Source organism: Tupaia chinensis, unplaced genomic scaffold, assembly GCF_000334495.1.
Source record: "Tupaia chinensis unplaced genomic scaffold, TupChi_1.0 Scaffold000387_1, whole genome shotgun sequence".
NCBI lineage: Eukaryota > Metazoa > Chordata > Mammalia > Scandentia > Tupaiidae > Tupaia > Tupaia belangeri.
In genome coordinates, this window is record NW_006159889.1 from 1,504,159 (window position 1) to 1,525,334 (window position 21,176).

The following is a 21,176-nucleotide window of genomic DNA, read 5'->3' on the forward strand; positions in this document are numbered from 1 at the left end:
TCTGCCCTAGATTCTTCTCCCTCTCACCTTCTCAAGGGTATTTCTCCTACAACTATCCCATTTCTACTGTATCATGAGTTTGTCTCTTATTCTAACCAACTTATAAACATATTAAATTATTTCCTAACCTCGAAAAATGCTATCTTTACTCTGCTTCTCCCCTCCAGCTACTGCCCCATTTCTGTATTTCCCTTTATAGCAAAACCCTAAAAATAGTCTAGATTCCATGACTCCAGTTGCTCTCCTCCTAGTTTCTCTTAAACCCAGTAAAATCAGTTTCACCACCACACTCCAATGAAACAGCTCTTGTCAGGGTCAACAGTGACTTCCATATCCCACCAGCAAGCAATGCCACTGCAGTGTGTGAGACATTGGTCCCCATGTCCCTCTGGAGACACTTCTCTTGGCCACTGGGGCATCCATCACCCTCTGTCCTGATTATCTTTCTATCGCGCCAACTGCCGCATTCAGCCCCCAGCATTGCTGCCCGTCACCTCCTAGCTGTCACCCTTCACAAGCACATATCATTGGGGCGTCTTCCACTGGACACCAGGCAGTGACTCTCCCTTGTGACAGAGTCCATACCTGAGCCAAGTGCTGACAGCCCCCATGTTCTAGTGGCTTGCCTCTGCCACCTAGTCTTTCGTGTAACTTTTAGATGCTTGCTTAGAGAATAGCTAGCTCCTTTAAATGTACTTCCTCACTACATCCTCACAATCTCCTGGGAATTATGTGGTTCCCATTGCACACAAGAAAGCTGAGAATCAGATTTTCCATCACTTCCCCATGGTCACACACTTGCCAGTGTCTTTGGAGAGTGTTTCAGATTCCATATCTGATGCTCTTTCGGTTGACAATCCAATGCTTGGCTGGATTCTTAAACTTGGTCCTCCTCAGTAGAAGGGTGGGAAGGTCTAGTTCCTTCTCTTGGGTTCCAGTCTGTCTGTCTGGATTTCCTCTGGAGAATGCAGGGGTTTATAGTCTTCACCCCAGGGACTTGATAGTCACGTTTGCAGGACAATGAGTGCTCTTACTGGTGGTAGAAATGCTAAATCTCCCAAATCAAAAGGCCAGCTGCAGAGTAGGGAAGAACAAGGGCTGAATGGTTTGATCAGACATCTGTGGGGGGCCTCCTTGGCATTTGGAGTGTGAGTGCCTTAGAGAAACTAACTACTCTGGCCCTGGGGAGTTGGCAACCATTAATCTTGGTGGTTTTGACCCGCTGACTGCCCCAGAGGCCCCCTGCCTGATGTATGAGTCAGAATCCCAACACTCTCCCTATTCTTCTCTCACTGGGATAGTCAGGAGGCCATTGCTGAGGCATTTTAATTTGGTAATAACTTGACATGGTCTGTACCCGGAGTTATATGTTTTAGAAGTTACTGTGGCTTCCTGAATGGGGAGTTGAGTTAGAGCTCGTCATCCTCGTATCTGACTACCTCACACTGCCTTCCTGCTGGGTTCTGGCTGCCCCATGCTCCAGCCACCCAGTGCTCCCTTTTCTCCATGTAGATGGCCTGCGTCCCTGAAGCCTGGACTGCCCACAGCTCTTATTCTTCAAGCACTTTGCCAGAAATTGATGGCGTAAAATAGAAAAAGGAAGGATGTAGACAAAGGCTTGTCTTATTTACATGTATTTCTGCAATGCATTGTATCAAAAACAACTGCCATCCATTTTTCAACTTCTTTGTGAAACTTTCTAGAATTCATAAGACCACAGGAGCTCACAGAAGAGAGGTGGGAGAGTGGAAGACAGGAGATAAGGGGACTTGAAATGCCGCACTGCCTGGGTATTCGTTTTTCCTCTCTCTGTCTCTCCTTCCCACAAGCACACATACCCTGTGACTAATAAAAAAACAAAAACAAACTTAAAAAAAAACAGAAGTGGGTTTAAATATTGTCCAAGTGCATCATCTTGGATAAGTCTCTTCATCTTTCTGAGCCTCATGTGTAAATGAGTAACTCATAGAACATACATATAGAATTGTCAAGAGGAGTAGTTGAAAAAAATCTAGAATGTTGTCATTATGGTACCTAGTCTAAAAGCTTGTAGTAAGTTCAGTATTTGTATTAAAGTTTATATATCATTTATAAAATGCAGCTGTTTATGTAAGAAAATACTCTTTTTCTCTTGTTAAAACCTGTGGCTTTCTTTTGCCTACCAAATAAAAGTCCCTGGTCACTCAGCATTTGCATCCCAGGCTTTGAATTTCATTGGCAGGGAAAGCTTAAGAATGCAGGTTTCTAAAAGGAATTGCACATGGATACAGAGGAGTTGGTCTATAATTGCTGGGCAGTTACTCTGTGTAAGGCCCTGGACTAGGCCTGTGGGGTGAATCAGGCATGACCCATGGTAGGCAGTGGCACTGTCATTTCTGGCTCTCTGACACAGCCGCCACCACCACACCACACCACCCTCCCTGTCCCTGCAGAAGGCGGCCTGAGGACAGAATTGCCACAAGGCCCCAGCACAGTCTAGCAGCTGGCACCAGAGTGTTGGCAGTGGGCCCAAGGGTGGGGGCAGAGGAGGCCGAGACTCTGAATGGGCAGCCAGCCAGGGCTCACTCAGGTGCCCCGGCATGCAGGGCCTCTAGCCCCAGCAGTCACTGAACCCAGCCACTGAATAGATCCTCTTCTTCAGTTGGGATTTTCTCCAGACTGCACAGGGCAGTTTCTAGTGGCGGGCGGTGACTCCAGTCCCCTACTGAAACCCAGAGATGGGGAAGGCATGATAGTGGTCACACAGGAGCAGAGCCAGGGCTGGAGTACAGTCTTCTGGAAAATACACACAGTCTCCGGTTGTAGGTTCCTGAGATCGCCTTCTCTGTAGTTCAGAGGGCAGTGAGACTATCGGGGTCTCTTGTGTTCCTTTAGAAAGCTGTAGGCATCTTTTTCCGTGCTCATCTCTGGACACACAGCAGTGGGGGAGGAGTCAGATCAGGCTCTGACTCAGGAATTTATAGGATACAAAGGAGACATACTCCCACCAGTCCGAAAGCAGCATGGCAGGAGCTGATGGGAGAAAATGTGTGAGTGGGGGGCAGGGAGAGGGGCCTTAAGAGCACAGAGGAGGCACTTAGCCCAGGCGGGACTCAGGAAATCACTCCTCTCCCGGGAAGCCGACATCTGAGCTTCATTGTGACGGACCAGTAGGCATTAGCCAGGTGGAGGGGACAAAGAATAACATTGCAGGCAGAGTGCCTGTCCAATGGCCGCATTAGTAGCCCAGTAGCACACATGTTGTGTAGTCAGGTCACTACGAATGGTTCCCACTGGGTGGCTCTCAGTTTGCGAGGAAAGAATAGACGATGAAGCCAGTCTTGTAGGCACACACACAGGAAGGTGGAAAGGGCAGTGCCCTGGCTTTACCAAGGCCTGAGAGGCTCTATCCTGTAGCGCTTCACCCCCACCCCCATCTTGGAACCTGGGTGGAGTTCCTGGTTTCTTTGGTTATTAGGCTTAGTGCAAAAGGATCGATGTGAAACCTAGTGAGTTCCTTTTACAGATCCATCTCAGGGCCTCGTGTATGTGTCTGCCTGTTCCTAATTCTACAGGTTTGTTGTCTTTACCCCTGAAATCTTGGTGTGGAAAAGAACTTGAAGTGCTGATTGTAGGGAAGGCAACTTTATGTAAGGGTTAAACACCTATAGCTCTTCACAAATGAATGAGTTGCTGACTGCTCAGTGCCTGCAAGCTATGACTCTCCTTCTCTTCCCGCAGGCCTGCTGAGTTAGCCACCAAGTACGCAAACTTTTCAGAGGGAGCTTGCAAGCCAGGCTATGCCTCAGCCTTGATGACCGCCATCTTCCCCCGGTGAGTGCTCCTGTTTCCTTTCACTGCCCAGACTGCCTGGTCCCAGGCCCGTAGCAGAAACCCGGCCCCTCGTAGCCCATCATGTTGTCCTGAAGAAATAAGATTCTGTGGTAACTTCATGCCTGTGTCCTAGAATCCGTTGCTCCCTGGAAAGGACTTAGATTTTTGTCACTTTCTTCCCCAACCCCATGCTATACCCTTGCTCTGCCTTCCGTCAGTCCCATGTCTCGGAGCGTGAACCTGGAAGCACAGCCAGGTCCTGTGGAAGGGAGGGAGGACATAGAGCCTTCATGGTTGCCCATGGAAGCCAGGTTTCTGGAGGCAGCCAGACAAGGCTGTCAAGCATAGAAGTCTTAGCATCTGTGGCCAAACAAACTTTTCTGGAAGTTGGGACAAACTAGCTGGCTTCAGGGAGGCATATCCCAATAAAGTAGAGGACAGGAGCAGAGGGCAGTCTCTGAGGCTGCCCGAGTGTCAGCATCTTCCCTCTCTGTCCGATTCATATCCTGGAGCTCCTGATTTCCTTAGTCTCAGGCTTGCTGAAAGAATCTGTTCTAACCCATAGAGCCCCTTTACCACGTACTGCTCAGGGGCCTCACTTACTTATCTACATTCTCCTTAGGAGCGTTCCTTCCTGAACCCTTGGTGTGGAAAAGGGTTTGAAGTGCTGAGATTGCCTTGTCCTGCCTTGGACTTCTCTTAAACTGTCAAAGTCATTTTGTCCCTTCAGAAAAAGTGATAGGAGTTTCGGGGGTTTTTGTTTGTTTGTTTTTGTTTTTTAAGAGCAATTTTTGCTATAGGGTGTTTGTGCTTGCCAGAGAGATGGTCATACTGCAGTCCCTTCTCCTCCAGTCTCCTAGAGATTTTGGGCATGCACACATAAGTGCCCGGAGTGAGTTTGAAGCTGCCTGGTCCAGGACTCAAACCATGGTCAACCATGTGAGAATACAGCGACATAACCATTACACCAACTGCTGGCCCCAGTGATAAGAGTTTCTAACGTGGAAGAGCTGGAAGGAAGACTGCTCAGGACCCTCTGGGTGCCAGAAAATACCACTGAGACCACCAGGGGAGCCCTAGGGGTGGTCTCTAGGGGTGGGTTCCACTCGCTGGGGAAAGGACTTTGCTCCTCTCCCTTAGAAGGCTGAGGTTAGGGCACACAATGTGCTTGCAAAGGAATGCTGAGAAACTGCTGGCCCAAAGTAAATTCAGGATATGTGGGTTTTCTGCTCCATTCTTTTCTAACGTGAGCAAGCCTAGCTTAGCTCCTCGTGTAAAGCAGGAGCTGTGCTGGCTGAGTACTGGTGCTCAGATAGAGATCTCTTTGTCTGGGGGCTGCCTTCTGAATTGACTCCAAATACTTTGCTTCCTGCAGCTATTTATTGAGCACGTCTGAAGTGTCTGGCACTGTATGCTATGTTCTTACACATGTGTTTGCAAGCCTCCACAACCCAGGCCCCTGGCCTAGACACCCAAGTTCTCCTTGACTTGTGTGTAGGTTTCTTTTACTTTTTCTAATTGAAAGTAGTATAAGCATGTGGCTTCAAAACAAAATAAAACAAAAAAGAACAATATAAAGGAGGATATATTGCCATTCCAGACACCTTCCCTTAGACAGCCAAATTTCCATAAATGGGAACGTACTGTATTTATTGCTTTTTACTCTTAATGGTGTACATTAGAGATTATTCTGTTGCCAGGGTGTGTGAATTCATACCACTTTTCTAAAAAAATTTTAATTTTATTTTAATTTTATTATTATTTTTAAATTTTAATTAATTTATTTTTTAAATCTGCAATAGGGTATGTGTACTCACCAGAGAGAGATAGATAGATAGGTAGATAGAGAGACAGAAAGTGAAAAAGCACGCCACAAGGTCTGAGACTCAAACCATAGTCAACCATATGGGAGTCTAGTGCCTCAACTATCATGCCATACGCTGGCCCTTTTTTTTTTAATTATTCATTTAATTTTATTTGTTATTATTTCAACTCACCAGAGAGATAGAGAGATACAGAGAGAGAGAAAGTGAGAAAGCAAGCTGCTAGGTCTGGGACTCAGACCATGGTTGGCCATGTGAGAGTCCAGTGCCTTAACTACTGTGCCACATGCGGGCCCCCCCTTATTATTTTTTAATTTACTATAGGGCACATGTGTTCTCCAGAGAGAGACAGAAAGAGAGAGAAATAAAAAATGAGAAACCACGCCTTAAGGGAGATGGCCATACCATAACCCCTTATCTTCTATTCTCAGAATTTAAGACATGCACGTACACATGCCTGTCATGTTTTTCAAGCCTCTGGACTTGAACTACACAGCTGGCAATGTGAGATCCATCCACCTTAACCACCACTCGACCTGGCTGGCCCCAATATATATATATGTATTTTTAAATTTTCATTTAATTTTATTTATTTTAAACTTTTGTTATAGAGCGTGTGCATTTGCCAGAGAGTGAGAGAGAGAGAAAAGTGAAAAAGCACCCCCATGGGAGGATGGCTATGCCTCCTTCCTTGTCTCAAGAGTTGGCCATGTATGTACATGCACCTGACATGTTTCTCAAGCTGTTGGGTCCAGGACTCAAACCAAATAGTCAGACCTGTGAGATCCAGACCCTTAACCACCACTCCACTGACCGGCTCCATCTCACAATGATTGCATAATATACAATTTGAAGGTATCATCATTTTATTAAAAGTAAGGTTTATTGAAGTCTGACTTACATGTAATAAAATGTACCTTTTAGTTTAGATGTATGTGTTTTAACAGCCACCAGCATAACTAACATATTTCTATCACCTTGAAAAGTTTCCTTGCGCTCCTTTGCAGTTAGTTAACCCCCCTCCCAACCTTCAACTTCTGGCAATCACTGATCTGTTTTCTGTCCCTGTGTTTCAGAATGTTACATAAATGGAATCACTCAGTATACAGCTGTTCAAGTCTGCTTCTTTTATTTAGTATAATGCATTTGTGATCAGTGCCAATGTTGTGTATGTCAGCTGTTTATTACTTTTTAATGCCGAGTAGTATTTCATCATATGACTGTAACACAGACTGTTTATCCACTTCAGGGTTGAAAGACATAATGGGTTAATTCCAATTTGGGGCAATTATAAATAAAACCTCTATGAGTACAGTGGTGTTTTGTGTGAACATGCATTATTTGTTTGGTCCCTAATCACAAGTAATAGGTTGTTACCTATGTACTTCTTCATTTTAAATTATTATTTTATTTGCTATCGCTGCTCACCAGAGAGAGAGAAAGTACGGAAGCAAGCTTCCAGGTCTGGGACTTGAACCACATTTGGCCTTGCATGAGTCCAGGGCCTTAACCACCACACCACCAGCTGACCCACTTGTTGCTTTTTTTTAATCTAATCTGACAATGTCTGCCTTTTATTGGAGTGTTTATGACATTTACATATCATTTCCATTTAATGTAATTATCAGTATTGTCAGGTTTAAATCTACTGTGTTATTATTAGTCTCCTGTTTGTTTCTTTTTTCCTTTCATTTTCCTGCCTCATTTTAGATTGGTTTAGTATTTTACAGTTTCATTTTACCTCCACTGTTGGCTTAGTAGCTATATCTCTTTGTTTTATATTTTTATGGTTGTTCTAGAGTTATACACCCAAGTTCATAGCATTATTCATAATTGCCAAAGGGCAAAAACAACCCAAGTGTCCGTCAGCAGATTAAGGGATAAACAAAATACAGTGTGTCCATACAGTAGAGTATTATTCAACCTGAAAAAAGAAGCAAATTATGACACATGTTACAACACAAACAAACCTGAGGACATTATGCTAAGTGAAATGAGCAAGTCACAAGAGGACAAATGCGTGAAGTGAGATGCTCAGAATAGTCACAATGATAGGAAGAATAGTGATCATTGTGTTCGGGGAGAGGGAGGAATGGGGAGTCACTGTTTCGTAGATACAGTTTCAGTCTTGTGAGATGAAAAAGACTTCTAGATATTGGTTGTACAGTAAATGCACTTAATATTACTGAGCTGTACACTAAAAAATTAGTAAGCCATTAAGTTTTATGCTGTGTGTATTTTACAATTTCAACAAATTTTAATGAGGAGGAAAGTCTTCTATTTACCTACACACTTTACTTCTGATCTTTTTTTCTTTCTTTCTTTGTGTAAATACATATTTTTATCTGGTATTCTTTTTCTTCTGCCTGAAGAACTTGTTTTAACATTTCTTGTTGGGCAGGTCTGATGGCAGTGAAGTCTTTCTGCTTTGGTTTATCTTTAAAAGCCTTTATTAAACCTCCAGTTTGAAATTTGTTTGTTTGGCTTTAAGATACTTAAAAGGCGTAGTTCAATTTCTTTTGGCTTACATAGTTTTGATGAAAAGTCTTCTGTCATTCTTCTCTTTATACCTTTGTATGTAGTACAGTTGACCTGTGAACAACACAGGGATTAGGGACAGTTTCTGCACAGTCAGATCTGCATATAACTTTTGACCCCTCCAAAACTTAACTACTGATATCCTACTATTGATTGGAAGCATTACCAATATAAACAGTTCGTTAGCATATATTTTATGTGATATATGTATTATGTACTATATTCTTACAAAAAAGTAAGCTAGAGGAAAGAAAATATTATTAAGAAAAGTATAAAGCAGACCAGCAGATGGCATAATGGTTATGTTGCTGGACTCCCACATGGCCAACTATAGTTCAAGTCCCAGACCTAGTTGCTTAAAACTCATGCCCAGCGCATGTGCTTGCATGCCCGAAAATCCCAAGAGGACAATGGAGGAGAAGAGATTGTGGCATGGCCATCCCGCCTGAGGGGTGATTTTTCACTTTTTGTCTCTCCCTCCCCCTCTCTCTCTCTTTCTCCAGCAAGCACGCATGCCCTATAGCAAAAATCTCTCTAGAAAAGTAGAAGGAAGAGAAAATACATTTACAGTATTTATTGGGAAAAAAAAATACACTTGTGGACTCCCACTGTTCAAATCTGTGTTGTTCAAGGATCAACTATATTTCCTTTTTTTTTTCTTTCTTTCTTTTTCGCTTTGTCAGAGGGCTCATGGCCTCATCAGAGACAGGCAAACAGAACACACACACTTCATTCCCACTGGGAATGGTCTTGTCACAATCCCTTCCCCTCCATTTCTTCATCCTGTTAAAGTTGTGAGTATACACATGTACCTAGCATGTTTTTCAAGCCTCTGGTCTGGAACTCAAACCATGGGGTTGGCCATATGGTATACAGCTGCTTTAACCACCAAACCATGGAGCCAGTCCCCTTATTTCCATTTCCTTCTGTCTGTTTTTTGACATTTGTTTCTTTATCACTGGTTTTCTGCAGCTTGATTATGATACAGCTTGTGGTTTTCTCTTCCTTTATTGTGGCTTGGGGTTTATTTAACTCCTCGAATCTGTGAGCTCATTGTTTTGTTTTTGTTTTTGTTTTTGTTTTTGTTTTTCTGAGAGGTTTTTACTATAGGGCACGTGCACTCACCAGAGAGACAGAGAGAGAGACAGAAAGCAAGAAATCACCCCCCGGGGGGATAGCCACGCCGCAATCCCTTCTCCTCCATTCTCCTCTCGGGATCTTGGGCACACACACACATGTGTCCGACGTGAGTTTAAGCTACCAAATCCAAGGCTCTAACCGCAGTTGACTACATGGGAATCCAGCAACGTAGCCATTAGGCCACCTGCTGGTCCAGGAAAGTCATGACTTTTGTGACTTTCTCAACAACCTAATAGATAAGTTTCATCAGAAGGAAATAAAGATCTCAGAGTATATCATAGTACACTTTTTTTTTAACTTGCCATAGGTTAGGTGGACAGAGAGAGGCAGAGAGAAAGAGAGGGAGAAAGTACCCTGGGTGTGTGGGGAGGCAGGGCAGGGATGGCCATGCTGCAGTCCCTTCTCCTCCATTCTCCTGTGAGGATTGTGGGCATGCACACACAGGTGCCTGGTGTTTCTCAAGCTGCCGGGTCCTGGATGCAAACTGTAAAGTGGGCCATGTAAGATTCAATTAACCCCTCCCACACACCACCAGCTGGCCCTATATGCAAATATTCTAAATGTTGGTTTAAAGAAAAAATATAACCCATCAAACTTTATTTGACACAGCCCATTTTCCTGACAGTGCTCTTCTTCATATACTTGAGTGACCTTTTATGCCTTGGTGAAAGATATGATTGAACAGCATGTCTCTTAGATAGTGGCCTGTAGGGCTAGTCGGTACTGAGGAAAAGTGTGACCTCTACAAGCTAATCCTTGGCCAGCCGTTGAGCAGAAAGCAGAGCCCTGATCCGTGCTGTGGCCATTCTGCAGGGCCCTAACAGTGTCTGACACAACCATAGTTAATATCTACTGAGCATTTACTTTCTGTCAGCCTGTGTGCAATACTTGTTCCTGTTTCTTCTACTTTAATCCTCCCAACAGTCATGAGATAGGTATCGTTACTAGTCCAGTTTTAAATATGAGGAAATGGAGGCAGAGAGAAGTCAAATGATTTATTTAAGTCACACAGATGGGTAGTAACCAGACCGAGTTTTGAACCTAAGAACTCTTAACTACAGAGCCACATGCCTGACCACTGCATTCTACTTCCTCTCGCACTGCTGTTTCATGGGCATGCTGGCTAGTGGCCAGAGTACAGAGGTCTGCCAGATGTAGTAATGAGGTACTGACATAGAAATTGTCCCCTTGCTCAGCTCTATGGAGGAAAACCACACTTCTCTTGAGATGCACTTTGCTTCAAGAAGGCCAGGGTGTGTGGTGTGTATCTATAATTGTGCGTCTGTGATTCTCGTTCTGCTGAGGAACATGGTCCAAGCTGGCCGAGTGCCCCAGAGTACAAGGATGGCTGTTGAAACCTTGCAGAGCTCTCTAAGACAGGAAGTCTGGAGCGTTGACACAGAGTCTCAGCTGCTTGTTTAGGGACCCTTGCGTGAGAAGGTACAGGAGGCCTATTGCACTGCCCCGGGGGCTTTGAAAGCTTGTGGGCTCTTGGCCAGAGTGGTCGGGTATCTGGTATCCCCACATTCCAAAGCTCCTCCCCCTCTGCCCTTCCAGAGAAAGATCTTGGGATTTTTTTTTTTTTTTAATTGCTACAACACTAGGGAGGGGTAATAAGATTGACAGGCATCCTTACTAAGCTTTGTCCCATACCATAAACTACAGAGAATAAAGAACTGTCAGCTTCTGAAAAATCATTGTCTTTCCAGACTGGAAACGAGTTTGACACTCCCACCCCTATCCACAATAAGAATGTTTGAATGACTCATTATTAATAATTTCTTTACTTTCTTGTGTCCGTTTTTTTTTTTTTTTTTTTTTTTTGCTTTCTTGTGTCCGTTTTTTGTTTTTTTTTTTTTTTCTTTTCTTTTCTTGAGTTTTTGCTACAAGGCATGTACACTCACCTGAGGGAGAGAGCGAGAGAGAGAAAGCAAGAAATCACCCCCCACCCAGGGGCTCCTCCTCTACTCTCCCCTCAGGACCTTAAGCACACACACATGAGCCTAGCGTGATTCTCACGTCACCAGTTCTGGGACTTGAACCACCCAGTCAGTCATGTGGGATCCAGTGCCTTAGCTTGCACGCCACCTGCTGGCCCTGACTCTACAAACTCTGTGTAGTCTAGCTTTTATTCTTATCCTCCTCTGCTTTTGTGCAGATCATTAAAGAACATGAACTGACAAATCTATCCCATGAATAGACCTTGTCTTTTTATGGGGTCTCAGAAGCATTTGGCAATATGGATCTCTTCCTTCATTTTTAATTTTCTTATTAATTCTTTGTCCAAACCCCCTTCGGATTCTTCTCCTACCTCTGTTACTTTCCTTCTATCTCTATTGCAAGCTTTGCTGTGCCCCTTTGGGTATTACTGTTCAGAGGGTTTGTTTCCAGTCCTTCTCCCTTCTCGCTTCTCCCTTCCCTGCTTCAGCTAACAGCTATGTGCAGATGACTCGCAGATCTGTCAGTAGCCCAGATCTCTGCTGGTCTCTAAACCCAAATCCCAACTTCCTGCTGGATTGCTCCACTTACATGGCTCCAAGACATCTCAGAGTCAGTGTGTCCACCTCATAGAATTCCCATAAATCTAATCAATTCTTCATTGCCCGTTTCAGTAAGTGACACCACTGTCCCAAACTGGGCATCTGAGTGATTCTTTCTCCTTCCTCTCTCAACCAAATAACCAGCCAGCTGTCAAGTCCTGACACTTCTGTAACATCCCTTCCCCGAGGCCAGCCCCTTCTCCCTGGTCTCACTCTCCAGCCTCCGCCACCTCTTCAGAAACCTGGAACAGTGTCATTTCCTTCACGTCACTATTTTCTCACACTCAGATCTCTCCCATCCCTTAAACAATCGCCACATGTCTCTGCTGTCCTCTCACCTTGATGACAGTTGTTACCATGGCATTCATGCACCAAAGCTAGAGCTTTGGCATTGCGTAGGATACATAAAACCTCTCCCCTTGACAAGCTCACGTTCCAGTGGTGATGCAGACAACCTGTGCTTCTAGAATGTCACATTTTAGAACCTTACTGTGTGCCAGCACTGTGTATTCAGTACGCTGTCAGCTTTTTTATCTTTTAGAATTATTTCCTTTATTTGTTTTTGGGTTTTTTTCAAGAGGTTTTTGCTATAGGGTGCGTGTGATGCCAGAAAGGCAGAGAGACAGAAAGCAAGAAATTATCCCCCGGGGGGGATGGCCATGCCGCAATCCCTTCTCCTCCATTCTCATCTCGGGATCTTGGGCGTGCACGCACACGCGCCTGGCGTGAGTTTAAGCCACAAAGTCCGGGACGCGAACCACGGTTGACTACGTGGGAGCCCAGCAACATAGCCATTACACTAACTGCTGGTCCCATGTTACTATTATTTTTAATTTGACCCAAGAGAAAAAAGGAAAGTGAGAGAGAAAGAGAAAGTGAGGAAGCAAGCCACTAGGTTCGTTACTTGAACCGTGGTTAACCATCTGGGAATTCAGTACCTTAACCACGAGGCCACCTGCCAGCCCCATTCAGCTTTTTTTTAACAACTCTGTGAAATACATGTTGCTGTACAACATGTATACATGTTACAGCTTACTGTAAGAAGCTGTAACTTGCCAAGAACACGGTAGCACAGAGCCAGGAATAGGACCCACTAAAACCTTCCCGCACTTCCTGTCCTGAGTCATGGCTCTCAGCTGTGTACCCACAGGGGCAGATTTCTTCTGTTTGGAGATGGCTTACATGTTTTGTAAAAGTGCTCCCTGTTGTAAAATCCCTTGGTGCTGTGCTTTCCGGGCAGGGCACTCGGTAACTGAAGTTTCCCTGCACGTTGTATGAGGGTCGGTAACTTGCGTGGACTAGACAGACTGATTGCCTGTCCTCCACGGTCTCCAGCCCAAAGCTGGAGGAATTGCCATCCAAGTCCTCCTGGTTTCTGTGCCATCAGGGTTTTTTTTGGTTTGTTCTTTAGCATCAGGCATTCTGACTTCTCTGGGAACCAGCCCATGTTCTGCTTTTATTTTATTTTATTTATTTTTAAGAGAGATTTTTGCTGTAGGGTGCATGTGTTTGCTGGAGAAACAGAGAAAGACAGAGAGAAAAAAAGAAATTACTCCCTAGGGGGATAGCCCCACCCCAATCCCCTCTCCTCTCGAAATTTTGAGCACACATGCACACACACCCAGCATGAGTTTCAAGCGCCAGATCTGGAACTCGAACTGTAGTCAGCCATATGAGAGTCCAGCACTTGAACCACTATGCCACCTGTTGTCCCATTAAATTGGCTCCATATCTTGCCTTAGCTTATTCCATCTGCCTTGTCCATATTCGACAGAACTCAGCCATCCCCCAGTGCCCTGTATCCCTATACCCCGTCTCCTGTCGTCATACACCCCGTCTCCTGCCATCATACGTAGGGCTGTGAGAGACGGCCAGAAGTTGTGTTTTCCTAGGAAACGCTTCCTCAGATGCCGAGGGCCCCACGTTCTTTGCACAGGTGCATATTACAGAGCCGCCGGTCGCGCTTTCCCTAGTTCTAGGTGCACCCACTGCAGAAGTGCTGGCCTCGGCCTGCTCACTTCTCCTGTGATACCAGAGGGCGCCTCTTCTCCCACCCAGGCAGGACCTGAGGAGTCACATCTTCTCCCCTAACTTTTCCCTGAAAGTGAGCACCAGGCCACGGCCTTGGTAAACAGCCCATGTGGGGCATCAGTCACTTTGGAGTCTGTGTGTGCTGTGGAGTCAAAAAACGATGTCTGTGGTCTGCAATAAGATGTTTGAGAACCTGGGAATAAGGTTTTGGAAATACTTATAGCAGTTAGACTAAGCTTATGTTGGTGAATATACCTTTTTTTTTTTTTTAAGGAAGATTTTTTGCTTTAGGGCATGTGCACTAGCTGGAAAGGCAGAAACAGACAAGAGAGACAAAAGGCAGGAAATCATCCCCACCAGGGGGGATTGCCATGCCACAATCCCTTCCCCTCCATTCTCCTCTCAGGATTTTCAGCATGCATACATACACACCTGGCATGAATTTTAAGTCAGCAGTTCCAAGACTTGAACTTTGGTTGACTACGTGGGAGTCCAGCAACGTAACCAGCAGGTTTGGGACCAGCAGGTCCCAAACCTAATAACTTTTTAAAGGGGCTTATATTTTATGTATGGACAGTTTTTGTAATTCATTTTTATTATATTTTATAAAATTATCAAAATCGATGGGACCACCAGATGGCATAATGGTTACGTTGCTCTACTCCCAAGTAGTTGACTACAGTTCGAGTCCCAGACCTGGCGGTTTGAAACTCACACTGGGTGCACGTGTGTGTGTGTGTGTGTGTGTGTGTGCCCAAAATCCCAAAAGGAGGATGGGCCCAAAATCCCAAAAGGAGAATGGAGGAGTAGGGATTGTGGCGTGGCCATCACCCCTGGGGAGTGATTTCTTGCTTTCTGTCTCTCCAGCAAGCATACGTGCCCTATAGCAAAACTCTCTCTTTAAAAAAATGATGAAAATTGAAATTTAAAAAACAAAACAGACTGGTCCTTCTTCACAGATGATTTGTGAAGCATCAGACTATAGTGGAGGGGGCACAGGCTGCGAAAGGGAAGAGTCTGAGCTGACTTAACCTCCTCAGCCTCCCTTTGTCCACATGTGCCTACCTCCCTCCAGGTTAAGGGAGACAGTACGCGGAGACAGACACATCCCCAGGTGTGTGCTCTGGGAGAGGTGAGGACAGAGGATCGTGGTGGCACAGAGGAGACCCTTAAGCTGCAGGCATGATGAGAGGTTGATTGGGGAGACTTCCTGGTAATGGTGGTAGCTGAACTATGCCAGAAAGGATGAGACTTCAGTAGCAAGACCAGGCACAGTTTGGGGGGAGGGCTTAGGAGGGGAAACTTCTTCGCCTGCAGACCCAGTTCTAGGTCCCAGCAGACAGCAGGAACCCTAGAGGGGTGTAGAAGTGCAGCTCCTGGTGAGCGCAGGCAGGCAGGCTGCATTCCTGTGGTGTTTGAAGATTGATCTTGTCAGATTAGCAGCTTTGCTTTTCTTGGTTCAGGTACAAGATCCCCACGTGGGGAGCTCTGCTGTTTGTGAAGAGCAAAAGCTGTTGAAAGCACAGAACGTGATCCTGGCCCTTCTCCCAAGCTGTGTGAGGCTCCAGGCCAAGAACGGCCCTGAGCTGCCTTCTCAGCAAGAGGGAGGGCCAAGCCTGAACTCCACCCACATAGGTCCCTGGTGTGAGGCAGGAGCTCCAAGAGGCTGGCACTGTCCTGCTTTCCCCACTCTGTCTGCACCTGGGGAGATAGGTCCCCAAATAGAGTCAGAGCTAGAGGGGAGAAGCAGGGCTGAAGCCTCACCTCTCCCAGGTGGAGGCAAGGGACACTTCCCTGCTACTTCTTGTCATGAGAGCTGTCTGCCCTGATGCATGCAAAGAGTTCAGACTCAGGCAAATGAAACAACCAGAGGGGAACCACAGTTCTACCCAGGGAGCCCGAGTTCTGTGACTCTCAGAGAGGAGTCTCGGCTGGAGAAAAACAACTGGGGTAATCCATATGCCAATCCCCAGAGCGTAGATGAGAGTGGTGGGCCACATGGCCTGTGTTCTCCAGAGCCCCCAGTGAGGACACACAAAAGCAGCCCTGCTGACAGCTGGCCCTGTGTTCTCTTTGTGCCTCTTATAGTGGGACAGACCTGTCTTCCTTCCCTGGATCCCAGGGGCTTAATATGGGGAAGCATCCTACAGCAGGATGACTTTGGAACACAGCTTAAAATCAGGTGACGTCAAATACCTCTACTGGTGTTCTCTGGTGCGGCACTTTCTAAACGAGCCTGCTGTGCTTAGAAGAGGCTGGGACCAGCAGTTGGTGTAATGGCTATGTCGCTGGCCTCCCATGTAGTCGACCGCGGTTTGAGTCCCGGACCCAGTGACTTAAACTCAAGCCGGGCGCGTGTGCGTGCGTGCCCAAGATCCTGAGAGGAAAATGGAGAAGAAGGGATTACAGTGTGGCCATCCACCCTGGGGGGTGATTTCTCACTTTCTGTCTCTCTGTCTCTGGCTTTCTGGCGAGCGCACATGCCCTATAGCAAAAATCCCTCCAAAAAAGAAAGAAAAAAAAAAGCAAGTGATGGAGAAAAGCCTAGATGACACCTCTCATTCTGCTACTCAGCTCTTCAGAGGGTGTCATGGCCAGAGACCAGCTGCCAAGCTCACCCCAAGAAGCAACTGCCCAAAAGGAGCAAGACTTCAGAATGGGACAAGGTGTGTGCTTGGGGCCTAGGCTCAGGACCCAACAGCAGAGCCTGACCAGGGTGCTCCACATGCTGTCTCCATGGGCCCCACTCCTGTGCATCCGCAGTGCCTCTTGTCGGGGAGGTCTGGCAAGTACAGGGCTTCTCCTCCTCATTCCCCATGCTCCCACCCACTCTCTTGTACACCCCAGGATCAGTAAGAGGAATTTTAAACTCCTTAGGCAGGACTTGGCTCAGCTCTGTGTTCACCCTTAGGCCCCTTTTGACCTCGTCAAGCCCCCTGGCTATACTCAACATGCCTTTTCTTTCTGCCCAGAGGCTGTGGACATGTCCATTCCCCCCGCTGGCTTCTTTCCACTCCTCTATCCCTGAGGGAGGACACAATGAGAATGACCACTGGGTGGATTTGGTCCCATGAGCCCATGTGGCTCTCCTGATGGAAAGAATCCTTCCTCAGAAGCAGTGACAGTTTTTAGGCACAGTCAGCTGCTGCCTCTGGCATAGTCAGTGCTGTGTGTAGCCTGGTCTCCCTGGGTAGAATGGAGAAAAGTGCAAAAGGCAGTGGGCAACGCACAGCAAACCGTCCCCAGCTCTCGAGGCTGTGGGTAAAGAGACCCGGACTCCTGACCCAGCCGTGTCTCCAGTGGGCTCCTGCTAAGTCACGGACCCTCAGAGATGTTCCTTTGCAGCCATTCCGATTTGCCGCTGCTCAGGAGGAAATGCAGGGCTCAGGGGCTGCAGCCTGCCAAGGAGAGCTGTTGGCACTGGCACAGCTGCACATAGGGTGCGGGTTTGAGAGGAGGGGGGAGCCTGGCCCATCCGTCTCTGTCCCTGCCCTCACTCAGGACCCCAGAGGAGTATTTGCTAAAGGAAAACAGGAAGAACCAGCCATTCTCAGCCAAGTGTCTAGATCCCCAAAGCCAGCCCCTGAGCGGCAGGTCTTTGTTCAGCCATGAACCTCTTTCAGTATGAGGTTTGGGAGACAGAAAAGGAGGGTAATATAGGGACATGGGTCACGTGGGTTACCTCTGGCTGGAGGTTGCTCATATTTTGCCCCAGGCCTTGACAGAGCCTAATTCCTGGCTGTATTTCAGAACTTTCTGAGGGTAGGACTGGATTTAGGGAAGGAGTTTTGTGACTGACGGAAGTGGTTTGAGCATGCTCAGATATTTGTATCTGGCCTCTGCAATGAGGTTGGCTGGGGCAGTGGGGAGGGACCCACCTGGCCTCAGCATTGGGTCATTGATCTTTGTGGTTGGAGCCTTGCCCGTCCCTCTGCCAGGTTCACAGCATCTCATTCATGCTCTCTTATCAAAGACCGAGTAAGCCGGGAGTTCCCCTGCCTCGGTTTGGGCAAGTGCGAAGAGCTTAGTTTTCCGAATCAGGCACACCTAGGTTTGAAGCCTGACTCTGCACTTAGCCAACTGTGTAATTTTCAACAAGTTCCTTGGTCATGTTGACCTTCAGCCTCCTCATCTCCAAAATGGCAATAACAATATGGGAACTGCACAAGTTAACATGCCCGAGGCTGTGGCCTAGGACCTGGTCTGCAGTGAGTGCTCTGCCCGGGTGGTAAGTGTTGCTGCCACACAGTCTTTACACCTTGGCCGCCTCCACTGGCAAAGACCTGGTAACATGTCTCAGCTGGGAGCTGTCAGGACTTGCAGAGACTGCGCATGCAAACCCAGGTGATTGGCATTTGTTGATACAGGAATGTCTCCACATATCAGGAAGTGTGGCTTTTGGCAATTTCAGCCACACAGGATGCAACTGATAACTTGTAATTTAATAAAAAGACTTGCGACCACGTGACAGAACTGCCAGCGCACCGGAGCTGGTGCCTCCTGGTGCCCTAACCCCTGGGCGGCTTTACCTTGCTAAACCATTGTCGCTTACACCTTCGTGTTATGTGTGCCGCTCCCCCACCTGGAATGCTTCCCCATGGTTTTTGCCTTAAGAACCATGGTTTCCTCTTCACAAGGCGGCCTGAATGTCCCCTGGCACCACCAAGGCAGTCCATGCTGAGAGAACTGCTTGTGGCAGGCTTGTCCCCTCAGAAGGGGCCTGGACAAGGCAAGCACTCAGTGCGCTGGGCTGTCCACACACGTGCTGTCCAAAGGGTCCCTCCTTGCATTCTCCACCTGCATGACTCCAACTTGATGTCACCTCCTCTGTGAAGCTTTTCCTATGGCTCTTGCACGTCTCTTGCTGTAACGTGTCTGTGTATGTGGGATCCCTTGGGGTCCTCACTAATCCTTGTCTCACTTTCACCATTCATTGACTGTGTCATCACTTACTGACTGAATGAACTGGGAGCAGCCCCATGTCCCTTGCCTTTATCTGTTCTATCACCGTATTCGTTAAGGCTGGCTTGGGCTTGGGGAGGGAAACAAAGGGGGGACCCTGCCATGCTACTGTGCATTCAGGGCTTCCTTCCCAGCAGCACCATTGGCTTCAACGGGGTAGGAGGAGTCTAAAGGGACTCTGCAGACATGCTTCTCTAAGTTATTCTGCCCTCCAAGCATCAAGCTGGCCGCTGCCTCAGTCAGCTCCAATGGTTGGCAATCCCATGTCTGTCTTTTTGCTCATGTAATGCATTTTTCTCGAGTGCCAGGCACTGTGTCGGACTCTGCAAACTGCAGGCATCTTCCCAGCTCCCCATCTGAGGGAAGTAAACTGGAGTTGTGCCTCAGGGTTCTGGAAAGTGAGACCCTTGGCTGAGTGACCCTCAGCAGCCTCCCCCATGTGGGCCTGGCCTGCCTATAACACACACCACTGCCAACAGAGTGGAGCTGTGGGGGCCCCCGACTTGCCCGGACTGGCAGCCAGCACACAGTGGCTCTGCAGAATGAGAGGATGACAGCTTCGGAGTCTCAGAAAAATGGGCTGCGAACGACTGCCTGGACCAGGGTTATAGATAAATAGAAATGACATCAGAAAAGGCTCCTCTGAGCAAGTCTTCTTGGCACATTCACCCAAGCCAAGTCAAGCCCAAACAAAAGGCTGTTGATGACATTTCTTCCAAGAAGTCACGAAAAGCTTCAGAGGAGGGTGAGCAATTTCTGCTTCTGCGATTCAGAGACCCTAAAGAATGGAGAATGGCTTAGGGAAAGCGTGGCTCCCTCATGAAGCCAGCGCCTGCCCCTTAGCATTGGGCTTGCCCATGCGGTAGGGGTCTTAATCCTGGGAGTCCCCTGCAGAGGCCCCAGCTAGGCAGAGGTGCCCTTAGGGGAGGGAAGAGAACCTACTCCCATTCTTCAACTCTGGGGGCCTGGAGCAGGCCCCCAGCCGGATCAGCACCTCATGGATCCCATCTGGCCCTGCCCTCTCATGGGGACTGCTAGCCACACTCCTGCACGCCAAGGACCCTCGGGAGATTTTGCCCCTTCCCCCGCCCCTAAGCACCCACTTTCAGCCAAGCCATGTGCAGTGCTCTGGGAGGACAGTGATAAATAAGGAACAGCTGCTGCCTCCCAAGAACAACTCCGAGTGGAAATGAGGTGACTGCAGGGATGGAGGGAGGAAACACAGGAAACTAGCTGTCCATGACCAAACTGCAGGCGGTGGGGGCTTCCCAGAGGAGGCAGCATGTGCTGGTTGTCAGAGAACAGTTCGAAACTGGCCTGGTGAAGAATCCAGGAAAGAATCCACTCACGCCAAGGGAAGGCAATCCACGTGCAAGTAATTCGTTCTGTTTCGAGTACAGGTTGTGGGGCGGGGGAGGCCTTGAATGTCATGCTGAGAAGTGCGGACTTTATTGTGAAGTCAGCCAAGGTTTCAAAGCAGAGGGGGCAGCTCGTAGTGGCATAGCAGTAATACATTGCGTAGGTGAAGCTGGAGCCATGTGGAAGATCGTGGTTCAGTTTCTGGGCCAGCCTGTACATGTCAGGTGCATGTGCCCGTGATTCCGGCCGACTGGGAAGGCTGGGGGGTGGGTTGCATCACGAGACCCTGTTGAGAGTACTTCTGTCTCTCTCGCTCACTTTTTCTTTGTCGCACATGAAAGAAAGAAACTTTAAAAATAATAATAACAAAGGCAGGGAGGGAAGGACAGCATCAAATTTGTACTTTATAATAGTCATTGCCAGGGTTGGTAGGTGGCGTAGTGTCTAAGGCGCTGGACTCCAACGTGTCCAACCACAGTTCGAGTCCCGGACATGGCAGCTTAAAAATCACACCAGGCACATGTGTACCCAAAATCCCAGGAGGAGAATGGAGATTGCAGAAGAAGGGATTGCAGCATGATTATCCACCCTGGGGGTTGATTTCTCACTTTCCCTCTTACTGTCTGTCTCTTTCCTCTCAAGGTGAGCATGTGCAACCTATGGCAAAAACCTTAAAAAAAAAAAAAAAAAGAAGAAGAAAAAGAAAAAAGTATCATTACCTGAAATGAGGATAAAGAGTTATAGGCAAAGAGACTGAAGAGGGAGACCCTTGGGAGGCAGTGATAATGGCAAGGGTGAGTTCCAAGATGCCAGGGGAGAAGCAGTGGCAGCCTTAGGTGTCTGGAGTAGGGATGAAAGAGGGAGGAGTGGGACCAGCAGTTAGCGTAATGGCTATGTCGCTGGACTCCCATGTAGTCGACCACAGTTCGCATCCCGGACCTGGTGGCTTAAAACTCACACTGGGCGCGTG

The 21,176-nt window shown here is 47.3% G+C and overlaps 1 protein-coding gene across 3 annotated transcripts in view; it reads left to right on the top strand.

The window, feature by feature from the left end:
* The window catches only part of ST3GAL3 (ST3 beta-galactoside alpha-2,3-sialyltransferase 3), a 187,870-nt gene that overhangs the window by 87,373 nt on the left and 79,321 nt on the right, over nt 1–21,176 (top strand). For all 3 annotated transcript variants that reach the window (XM_006153759.2, XM_006153760.2, XM_006153761.2), the window contains one exon: nt 3,721–3,813. In XM_006153759.2, coding sequence (XP_006153821.1) covers nt 3,721–3,813 — 93 coding nt within the window. The remainder of the gene's footprint in view (nt 1–3,720; nt 3,814–21,176) is intronic.